General features: G+C 53.5%; 4 protein-coding genes across 4 annotated transcripts; 3 read left to right on the top strand and 1 right to left on the bottom strand.

Moving 5' to 3' along the window:
• Positions 1-1,337: 1,337 nt before the first annotated feature.
• J4E92_007861 (uncharacterized protein) lies at positions 1,338-3,053 on the top strand (the record flags this gene model as incomplete). Its single annotated transcript, XM_051499222.1, has 2 exons — positions 1,338-1,348; positions 1,421-3,053. The coding sequence occupies 2 exons, from the start codon at positions 1,338-1,340 to the stop codon at positions 3,051-3,053; spliced, it is 1,644 nt and encodes a 547-aa protein (XP_051350471.1).
• Positions 3,054-6,257: 3,204 nt separating this feature from the next.
• J4E92_007862 (uncharacterized protein) lies at positions 6,258-7,008 on the bottom strand (the record flags this gene model as incomplete). Its single annotated transcript, XM_051499223.1, has 2 exons — positions 6,258-6,608; positions 6,667-7,008. 2 exons carry the CDS (start codon positions 7,006-7,008, stop codon positions 6,258-6,260), a joined length of 693 nt encoding a protein of 230 aa, XP_051350472.1.
• An 831-nt stretch (positions 7,009-7,839) lies between these two features.
• Positions 7,840-8,819, top strand: J4E92_007863 (uncharacterized protein; the record flags this gene model as incomplete). The annotated part of the gene is made up of 2 exons (XM_051499224.1): positions 7,840-8,569; positions 8,617-8,819. The coding sequence occupies 2 exons, from the start codon at positions 7,840-7,842 to the stop codon at positions 8,817-8,819; spliced, it is 933 nt and encodes a 310-aa protein (XP_051350473.1).
• Positions 8,820-9,145: 326 nt separating this feature from the next.
• J4E92_007864 (uncharacterized protein) lies at positions 9,146-10,410 on the top strand (the record flags this gene model as incomplete). Its single annotated transcript, XM_051499225.1, has 2 exons — positions 9,146-9,182; positions 9,278-10,410. The coding sequence occupies 2 exons, from the start codon at positions 9,146-9,148 to the stop codon at positions 10,408-10,410; spliced, it is 1,170 nt and encodes a 389-aa protein (XP_051350474.1).
• Between the last annotated feature and the right edge of the window lie 1,019 nt (positions 10,411-11,429).

The following is an 11,429-nucleotide window of genomic DNA, read 5'->3' on the forward strand; positions in this document are numbered from 1 at the left end:
TGGTAGTACATGACGGATGCTAAGGCTGCGACGCAATCAGGGCTACATATCACAGTGTAGCGGAATTCGCCGGCATGTTAATCTGAAACGCAATCCAAGGCTACACTTGATCACTCGCATTCGCTCGACACAGTGCATGGCCGTCAATCTTACATGTGCAATACGTGCTTGCCGACTATCGGTCTACGTCATGAACTCTGCTGACCGCATCATGGACCGACATTAGCTGGACCCTTTGGGAGATTATGGCGGAAATTGGAGATCTTAGCGGGGGGAGCGCATTATCTGCGTCGAAGGATGCGGTAGCTGGTGAGTGAAGACGCAATAGCAAGGCGCGCATCAAGCCACGCCGGTCAGCCTTATCTACAGCTATGGAACTTGCTAGAAATTGCTTGTTGTACGTGGCCGAAGCGTTTGACCGAGCTGGCGCGTTTGAGCATAGTGTCGGAGCAGAGTGTCGGAGGTGGGATTGTTTTTCCCAAGACACGGCGAGAGCATAAAAGTGGCTCTGTTTCGTTTTACACCGCCTGGACGACGCCAGAGATGCAGCTGCACCTCCTAACGGGGAAGGGAGCGATAACAAGCTAAGCAAGCGAAGCCACCCGGCAAAGCCTCTAGTTGGCGCGCACGACGCCGCCCAAGTCTGAAACAGGCCCACGGTTGGACGAACGGCGCCGACGTGAGGCGGCCAAAATGGGCCGCATGGGGGTTAGGGGAGGGAGTGAATTGGCCACGGCAAGCTGTTGGTTGTGTAAAAGGAAGTGATGTCTGGTGGTGGTGATACTGGGTGGCAACGGCGATACCTAGGGGTGTTAAGCGCTATTAATAACTTAATGACCGCAAAGCCGGGGGTAGTTCAAGTTGGCTACGGAGAGGGGAGGGTGGAGAGGGTGAGGAGAGGAGGGAGCGGCGGCGTTGAGTGGTTGCAGGGCTTTGTTATGCAGGCGACGAACCATAACAACAACACAACCAGCGTCCTCACGACCGCACCACGACACTACTGTTGTAGACTTGTAATCATTCACCCTACGGTTTGGCGTGCTCCTGTCCTGAAGCAGTGGGCCAGTGTGCGCATTCAACGCTCGTCAATCGGTCCAGGGCCATCCCGGTCGAGCTTTGTCTTGGCGTGTCGGCACCCCTTAACGTCACCTGCAATCCGTTTTCTCGATTCCAATCCAAGCTCCTGCCACGCCGACGCAGCTCAAGTTACTTCAATCCCCCAGCGCTCCAAGCCGCCCGACACTCGCTGAGCCCCGGAACACTCACAGCCCGCCAGCGCAGAGCGCACCCTCACGCTCTTTTCGCTGTTCCGCGCTCCCTCGCCCACCACCACCGCCATGGCACAACAGTACGAGCCCCCGGACTTACTGGCGCCGCTCCCCCGCGCCGCACCTGGACATGATGGCTAACAGCAGCGCAGAATCACGGCGTCCTTGAAGGACTTCTGGCACACGATGACGTCGTACGACCGCCACGCCTCGCACGACTCGCCCTACCGCACCGGCCGGCACATCCCCATCCCCCAGAGCCGCCACGCCGCCCTCACCTCCATCACGGCCAGCGGCGCCGAGTCCCGCACCGACCTGCACTCGCCCTACCAGCACGACGAGCTTGCGACGAGCAATGGCTTCATCGGCTCCCCCAAGGGCCCCATGTCCCCCAGCTCCCCCTACTCGCCCGGCATGCGCGGCTCCCTCAGCCGCCAGGCCACCATGGACTCGGACTCGTTCCCCCAGGGCGCCAACGGCCAGATCCCCATGCAGGACTTCAACGAGGGCCTGCCCCCGCCGCCGCCTGTCAGCCACTCGTGGCGGCGCATCGACCGCTGGGTCGAGGACCACTACCAGGAGCTCTTCGACAACATGTGTGAGGGCTGCACATCCAACGACGTCAACGAGCTGGAGCACGAGCTCGACGCGACGCTGCCCATGGACATTCGCGAGTCGCTGCAGGTTCACGACGGCCAGGAGCGTGGCGGACTGCCGACCGGTGTCCTCTTCGGTCTCATGCTGCTCGACTGCGAGGAGATTGTCATGGAGTGGAAGAACTGGCGGAAGGTCGCCGAGGAGTACCTCACCACAAAGGTCGACTACCGCACACCGCAGATCCCAGTAAAAGCCTTTGCTGGCTCCTCGACCGCTCCCCCCGTTGCCACGGTCCAGAGCACAGGCAACCCGCTCTGGCGACAGGACCTCCTCGCGCGCCAGGACTCACAGCCCCAGGGCGCCGTACAAAAGGCATACGCCCACCCCGCATGGATCCCTCTCGCTCGCGACTGGGGAGGCAACTACCTCGCTGTTGATCTTGCCCCTGGTCCTAACGGGCAATGGGGCCAGATCATCATTTTCGGTCGCGACTACGACACCAAATACGTTGTCGCGCGCTCATGGGGCGCTCTGTTGGCCATGGTCGCAGATGACTTCGCCTCGAAAGACGTATCCATGGACGAGGAGACGGGCGAACTGAAGCTGCTAGCTTTCAAGCGCCAGAACGTAGAGCCGCCATACCTAGAAGTCCTCCGCTGGCGGTGTGACCAGAAGCACGGCCGCCGGCCACCCAAGAGACGCCCGAACAGCGGTCTGCGCGTCAACCCCAATGCGCCGGGTATGGTCGTCCCCAGTAGCACTGCGAGCAGCCCCTACCACAGCCCTGTAATGGGCCCCGAAGACCGCGGCCGAAGCCCCCACCGCCTATCCAAACCGCCCAAGGGCGTCAGCCCACGAGGCAAGCTCTCCAGCCCGCTAGCCCGGGTCGCAGAAGAGAACCCAGCGCCCATCCGCGTGCACACCAACCTCGACTCCAAGACCGCGACTCCCCAGGAGAACCTCATCTCCATGGATACCCCGCGACCAAGCGACGAGTTCCCTGCTGCCCGCCTCCCCACACCGCGTGATAGCCTCAGCAGCGACAAGGAGAACAAGGAGGTCAAAGATGACAAGGAGAACAAGGACACGAAACCAGCTGCCCCCGCCGCTGCCGCTCCCGCGCGCTCGTCGCTGAAGAGCCCCGTCACTGCCACCGAGGCGGAAGACCTCAAGACCGTCGAGATATAGGAATCGAGGCGTAATCATTTGCCCTTCTACCACCACCATCACCATCACAATAACAACGCTTCTTCCCACCATTGATGAATCTACTACTTTTTTAGAAAGAGAGCGAGCGAGACAGAAAGAAACGGCTGGATACCTACCAATATACACGTTTTCAAGGAGTAAGCAACGGCGTAGGAAATATTTCGGGTGTGGATGGGAATTCGGGGTTGTAGCATTGGGGAAATTAATCATTCTGACAGCCTGGAGAGAAGATTCGGTTCAAAGGTGGTTTATGTGTGTGCAAAGGCAGGCAGACAGGCAGGCAAGGCGTATTGATGAGCATTTCCCCCCACCCCATCCTTTCGTGTTTCTTGACAAGTCAAGATGCGGTTTCTTCTCCATTTCGCTTCCACCTACCCACCCATCCGACTGATTGATTGAACAACAATGCAAATTTTAAGCTTCCTTCTTCTTTTTTGCGTTCTTTCTGAATGTACAATTTTTTGCCGTTTGAATGCTTATCTAGCGATGATGTGGATATGGATATGTAACAACAACAACAACAATGTCATCCGATTTCTTCCTACGCAACGAACACCGTCATTCACTCCTCCTAGCTATATTCGCATGCGGTTTCTGTAACAACTCGCTTCATGAGGTTTCTGTAACAACGATGATGATGTCTATCTGTTTACCATATTTCCTTTTTCCTCACACCTAAATACCTTTCCATGCTTCTTTCGGTGTTTTACGCTTGGCCCCCGCTGCCCGCTTCTTCCAAACTCAACTCGCTCGACTAGCCATCTGACATCAACCCACTTGGGGCATATTTGCTTCTTCCCGTCTGCAACCATGACTCGGCTATTCATATCCACCTGGTACCTACTTGCTTCTTCCCGCGCCCCCTCCCCTCTTTCCGCTTCGACATCCCGGGAAGTTTTGTGACGTACCCGCTTGTTTCGGGGGTTGCTATTCTGGGTTGAAACTTTTGCCTGTGTGTTTGGGATCATGTTTCTTCCGAGGAGAAGGAGTGAGGTGTGTGCTCACGATGATGGAAAGGAGAGTGTATTAGGAGTATGCTAGGAAGATATACTCGGATCAAAGCGCGCTGGTCTCATCTGCAGCTACAAGTCATGTGGTACTTGGGCCTTGGCTGTGCTGGTGGATTATGCAGCGGGGAGTATGGATGTTAAGTTTGTACCCGGAACTTGGTTCCTTGGTAAATGGCATGTCGAATTCGCTGCTGACATAGGTATGGGAATGATGATGCCGTTTGCTGACTTGGACAGAGTGGGGTGTTTACTGTGCCTCGTGACACGGTCTCTCTGCTTTGTTCGCATGGCGAACAGCAAGCTCCATTGCGAACAGAACAGGACCTGAGTCAACGGAACGGCATAATTCAGAATTCAGGTTTGACAGCAGTCGCCTCGCTCCTTCCTTCCTCTACATGAACATACTTTTTTCTACTAGTGACCGCCTAGTCTCCTTGTGCTTGTAATTCCCCCTCCCGCCAAGATGTCCGCATCCCTTGACAGAACGGAATCCAAGCCATCTAAGCTACTAGATGTCCTAAGAGAATCCACGAGACATGAAGATTGTGCGTTAGTCGTTTTCGTTACCACAGTCGTTACACGGTCATTACACGGTCATTACACAGTCATTACCTAACTTGCGAGCCTTGAGACATTTCCAATAGCAGTTATAACACAGTTACTTCAGTCTAACCCGGCAACCCAGTTCTTGCCCTTCCCCCAAACACAATAATAACGAAAATTACTCCTCACGGAACTAGTCACTGGACGACTTGTTTCCGCGTCGACACCGTTTCTACACCCCTTCGACCAAGTACCGTTCCTCGCACCGTAAGAGGGTTGACAGGACTAGGATACCTTTCTAGCCATGGCACCCGGCATGACAATGCTACGGCTCAGCATGAGAGTAGTAGAAATCCAAATGAGAAGAATGAGAAAAGATTTGAAGATGAACAAGACACAGAAAGACCAGGAAAGAGTTACTTCGTCAAGATAGCGCAGGGCGAGAACGGGAGGAGTATGTTGGAAGGAGAATTCATGTCCGCCGCCGACATGCAAAACGTATCACCGCGGTTCTGTACTAGATGGGTCAGCTGCGGCCCTTTCTCTGAGAAAGAAGAAGAAGCTCTCGACGACTCTTACAAATACGGGGATAAGAATACGAGAAAAGACAAGGCGCACCATTACTACGTCTCAGACTTCGTAGCCATGCGCCCGCCAACCCCCTCCGACATGCAACTCCTAGCCCACCAACTCGCCCTCTTCCACGCCAAAAGCGCGGAGAAATGCGACGTTCTCAATTACCGCGGTCGGCCGCAAGGAAGGTTCTTCGGGTACCACACCACGACGCACAACGGCAAACTCGCACAGGATAATACGTGGACGACTACCTGGGAAGAATACTTCACGCGCAACATGAGAAGGATGCTGGATTACGATGAGAAAGAAGGCGGCAAGCGCGCGGTCGAAGCAGAATACTTACTCGACGCTTTATTCGACAAAGTCATGCCCAGGCTTTTACGTCCTATGGAGATGGACGGAAGGAAGATCAGTCCGTCACTCTGCCACGGGGATGTGTGGGAGGGCAATGTAGGCGTTGGAGAGGGAGGGGAGGTAGTGGTTTTTGATCCGGGCTGTTTTTGGGGGCATGCGGAATGTAAGATGTTTGTTGCAAGGCGGTATACTAGGGGAAGAAGCTGATATTCAAATTACAGATGATCTCAGGACTCTCAGCAAGGAACAGCGGGACGAGTATCTACGGCATGTACCTGCTACCTACCCGGAAGAGGATTTTGAGTCGAGGATTATGCTGTACCATTTGTGCGTTCTTTCCCCCCCGCTTCCTTGCTTGATGGTTCGCGTGTGCTGGAGGCTTTGGTGCTGATGTCTGTAGGAGGAGTTGTCTGCATGATTGTGCGCTTTTTCCCAAGGATTCTGGGAATAGACGGAGGTTAGTTGATAAACTTGGTGGTTTGAGTTGATGGAGCAAGGAGAGACTGACGGAAGAACAGGTTCATGGAAGAGACTGTGGTGTTGGTGCGGATGTTTCCGGAAGGATTGGAGGGGTGGGCGGAGGAAAGTAAGCGTGATGAGGATGTGATGATGGTGGAGTGAGGGATTGAAGGAGATTTTGCGAGCCGCCTGAGTGGGCATGGCAGTATTTCTTCAATCATGCTAGCTTTTCATGTTACCATTACTCTTCCTTGATGTGAACGCCAACTCCCTCTCCATCTTCCCAGAACTTCACAGTCCTCTCCGCAATCGTCTTTGGGTTCAGCACCTTATTCTCTGGCGCTACGACTCCCTCGACATAGATAAGCCCTATGTGCACACCACTATCACTGAACGCACGACTGAAGCTCTCCACCATATTCTTCTGCGAAGCCTTGACCAAACTCAGCGAGAGGAGTTGCGGTACAGGATCCCATGGCAGGTGGCTGTTCGTAACGAGAAGAGCGGGATTGAGCAACGAGTTTGACTTGGCCAGGGTCTGGAGTCTGGTTGTATAGTGCTGTGCTATGACGTAGAGGGCGAGGTTCGTGGTCTACATATCTCTGTCAGCGTCTATTCCGACATAATGTTGTCGAAGAGGGAGTTGTTACTTTGAAGTCTTCCTCAATTTCCTGCACGCTGACACCTAGGACATCGTTCGGCTTTATACGGGCGGCGTTGAAGAACACGACTTCCACATCTTCGCCTTTGGTCATGCTGTCGAGCTGGTTGAGTACACCTGAGATGGACTTTGTATCCGCAAGATCGATGCGCAAGGTGTCGACTCTGACGGAGGAGTTGCCTCTGCGGACGAAAGGTGCATCTTCTTTCTCGAGGCGTTCTGCGTTGCGCGACAGAAGAATAACATGTTCAATGCCATTGGACGCAAACTCAGCAGCAGCGTGGTTGCCGATTCCCGGTCCGGCGCCGAAGACAATCAGGGTGCGTGTCATCTCAGGGTGTGATGCCGTCGATGTGGTATGCGAGGAGCGATCTTGCCAATGCAGCTTGCAGCTGCGTCTTTATATCTCGCGGCTCCTACAACCCACATTTTCAATCACGATGTCGTCAAAGGTCTAGCTCGCGTATCTTACTACACCGATTGCCTAGCTGCATCCGAATAATGGTTATGGATGTCTTTTGTCCCGATGTCGTCTACAGGGCGGACCCGGACTTATGAATTGAAGCTTACTACTGCAGCGCATGCTGGTGTATGGTATTACCTGAGCTTGCAGAGTGGTGGGAAGGAGTGTTGGTGTTCTGGTCTGCTCGAAAGAGGAATGTTCATCATGGTGACAGACGCGTCAGGCTGGACCCACATGCCCGTCGCGCTAGGTACGTTGGCGCCTCGCGTCATATGCCCATCTACGCGTTCGAAGGCCTCATCGACGTTATTGGTGATCCTGGAGGCTGAAGCGCTGACAGCATCATGTTGTTAGGGTGAGAGTGCGCGTTGCTTAGGCACAGTCAAGCTTTGGGAACCTTGGAAGCTTTCTGTGCTGAGTAAGATGCGACGCCTGCGGGGTCGCTGCCAGATCTACGACCGTCCCAAGATCTCATCTTGTGTTGTACTGTATCCCATTTCTCTACTTCATCGCCATATCATAATGTGATATCCGAAAGCGGGCGAAAACGAGAAGAAGAAGTTGGCACGTATTATGTCGGCTCAGAATGACTCATTTCGAGCCAGCCTCTATAGGCCAGATAAGGCGTACCTTTATATGTAGAACGCGTCGCGATACGTTTCACCCAAGTCCTTTCCACGATTCATTCAGCAACAGACCATGTCGCAACGAATAAGAGATACCACGCTCGCCAGCGGTTTCACGAAGACGATACACAAGAAACCGACCGCCGCCTTAGACCCAGCCTCCAACAAGTTACCAAAGCCGCTCAACGTCCTCATCATCGGTGCATCTCGCGGCATTGGAGCCGGAATCGCATACGCATATGCACAAGCAGGTGCCGCGTCTCTCATCCTAGCAGCGAGGTCGTCTTCAGCCCAGGAGCTAGCAGCAGTCGCACAGCAAGCTAAAGATCTCAACCCTGCGACATCTATCAAGAGCTTGGAAGTCGATATAACATCCAATGAAAGCGTTGCGCAACTTGCGAGGAATGTGAAAGAAGAGGTGGAAAGGCTGGACGTTGTGATCGTCAACTCGGGGTACTCAGGTCCGGTCGTGCTGAAAGTCGAGGAAGGAGATCCGCAAGATTTCCAAGATGTGTTCGACGTAAATGTGCAAGGCACATACCTGGTTGCGCATTACTTCATTCCGATACTGAAGGAGAGTGATGGCGCGAAGACTTTCATAGCCATCAATTCCTTTGCAGCATGCATCACGAACGGACACATTGCGAATACTGCGTATTGCATCTCGAAATTTGCGCAGGCACGTCTTGTCGAATTCTTGTCGGAACAGTACGGTGCGGATGGTATACTAGCGGTTGCTGTGCATCCTGGGGCTGTGAAAACTGAGATGGCGGATAAGACTACGCCTGACAGCTTCCGATCTTGTAAGTGCATCCCTGTATGATCGTGATTTTTTTTGCTGACTTTGTAGATCTCACAGATGATGTTGGTCTTGGTGGCGTGTTTTGCGTGTGGCTAAGCGGTGAGAAGCGGATGTGGTTGAATGGCCGGTTACTGGGTGCGACGTGGGATGTTGACGAGTTACTGGAGAAGAAAGCCCAAATCGAAGAGCAAGACTTGCTCAAGTTTGGCTATAGGGTTGGCGATGCTGCGGCCGTTGAAAAGCGAATATGAAACTGATCGTACGACAGGCTATATCGTGTCTTCGGGCGTTGCCTCCCAGTCTCTTTCCTAATCTACCGATTCAACAACGTTGCCTCGATTATACATACACGATCTCCTGTATGCAGCAGAAAGCACGCCTCGCAAGTGCTGAGAACTGTAGTTACCTAAGCCTGAGCCCAGCGGAGCCTTCCGTAAACTGGCGCCGACAACGCGCACTTCTACAAAGGCGCCTAGCGTGGTCTGGTCTGTGCACAACTGGCTGTGACCGTGAGTACGTCGTGCAACCCGATCTGTAGGTATTGTCGCAAAGCTATTGTACACAATAGCGATACCGAATGTTCAACTTACTCGACGTGAAGGAGCCTCGCAAGAGTAGGTTGTTGATCACCACTAATATAAATAGCTCTTTTGCTGCATCGCTGCTTGTTAACTACTCTTTCCGCTCCATCGCTAACATTGGAAGACAGAAATGGCTTCTCCCGAATTTCCCTACCGCCAACCTTTCGACTTCGCGCGGGTCTACGCGACCAGTGGAGGGGCTGGCAGGCCAATCCATACACCACAGCGACTGATTGAAGCTCGCCAACAGTACTCTTCTCTTCGCCTAAACGGTTCAGCACATCTTACTGACTTGTATGGCATCAAGATCTCTTTCACATTAGTCTCGTACGTCGGCAGAGGAATCCTTACTCTCGAGCAGAATGGCACGACAGCAGAGCTCGAGCTCAGATCCGGAGACCTTCTACAGATCAATGCCCATACCGCCATGGACCTCGCCTGTCAAGATCCTGTCGCGATGCCAGAGGGACGTGCGGATCTACCACATCTCCGCCCACTGCAGTTCCGGTCAATGAAAGAGATGCAACGAAACTGTCCATTCTTTTTCGACATCCACTGGGGTAGCGCGGTCCAAACCATTCCTCTCGACAAGGCGCTGAAATTCATGCGCCCCCTTCTTGAAAGCAGGACTAACGAGTGGGAAGGAAGCGCCGTTCGTATCGATCTTCTTCACACCCTGCGCCAGAACGCGCACAACATCAAGCCAGTGACCCGTGTCATTTGCTTCGATCTCGGTCCTCTCTTTCCTGGACCGACGTATGAGCGGGGGTTCATCCAACACCTCGCAGCTATGGATGTTACCCGAACCCTAGCGCAGATACAGGGAAACAATGTCACCCTCTTTATTCAAGACATACGATACACACCGGCTTGCAAGACTCTACTGACAGATCTTGAGCCACTCATCAACACCGCTAATTCCACCGTTGCGCAGGGCTTCAATCTCGTCAACGATCACTCATTCATCATCCATCTCAACTCTAAGGCTGTTATCCTCGAGCCAGCAATACAGATCGCTGGGCCTGCTGGACCTGCAGGCATGCTGGTTCTTCCTGGCATTGAGAATGTTGAAGAGAAATGGAATGGAAAGTGGCAAGAGGGACCTCTGCCTCTGCGGTACGTTCGAGGATCAGCGGCGGAGAGCGAGTACAGGGAGAAGTGTGCAGTGGTGAAGGTAGATGGAGGAAGTTGGTTCGGTGTTCCTGAGCATTCGGGAATTAACGCACCTTTATGGGCTGAGCTGATGATCAGGAAACAGTAGGCCGTTGCTTTGGATGAGGGATGCGAGGCTTGATCAGATTCGAATAAGAACAAGCCACAAACGCTTGTGGTGGATAAGAAATGGCAAGAGGCTTCCTGGGGTCATGTGTGTTGCTGCTCGATTTGAGGCTAGCCGATTTTGAACTAGTGCATCTTTCCCTTTCGTCCCTTCCATGGCTGCAGCGCCTCCGATGGTTCCATGCTCCGTGTCACCAGCTACCAGCCACTAGCTACATGCCTCACTCTTGATATCGACAATCGCATCCTTTCAGTGCTCTCACGTTACATTGCCATATTGCTCTGGAAGGCTGACTAGAGCTCACGGGGCCATGACGCGTCCCCGACTTTCAAGGCGTTCCCGCGGGATTCGCACGCATCACGACGCATCAATCACGCTATATGTATACGAGCACTGCAACTACCATTGAGAAGCGGGCATCATCTCTATTGATCACAGAGTCTGCATCGCTGCCCAATATCGAAGTTGGAGTGCCCAAGATGACAGCAGGCTGAAGCTCTTGTGACCAATAGACCGCGCCTCATTCTGGAAGCGAGAGTCCTCCATCTTACTGCGCCCGCTACTCGGCGCCACGAGAGTTACACGGTCAGGGTGTCTTGCGATGCCGATTCCCGCACGAATTATGAGCAAGCCTGCTGTAGGCAGTGCGATACATACACCCGGACGGGTACCGGCAAGTAGGCTCTTTTGGCCTATTCAGGACGCCGTCATGGCCGGCCAACAACCAATTGAGTGTGTTTAGACACCGTGCGACTATTCGAATCTCCTCTATATACCTTGTCGTGGCCTGAGGATCTGGACTCTACACACCCTGGCCACACCGGCCTGCTACTTACACACCCGGTTTCCTCTTGAAACCCACCATAATCATAACCCCGACCTTCAAATCATGATCACCCTTTCCAAGTATGGTCACACAAAGATCCTTATGCCTACATGCCGCTAATACTGAACGTAGCTGAGAACAAGAATGAGACCCATCAAGCGATCACAGCCTACGA

Source organism: Alternaria infectoria (genome assembly GCF_024043175.1).
Source record: "Alternaria infectoria strain BMP 0036 chromosome Unknown scaffold_14, whole genome shotgun sequence".
NCBI lineage: Eukaryota > Fungi > Ascomycota > Dothideomycetes > Pleosporales > Pleosporaceae > Alternaria > Alternaria infectoria.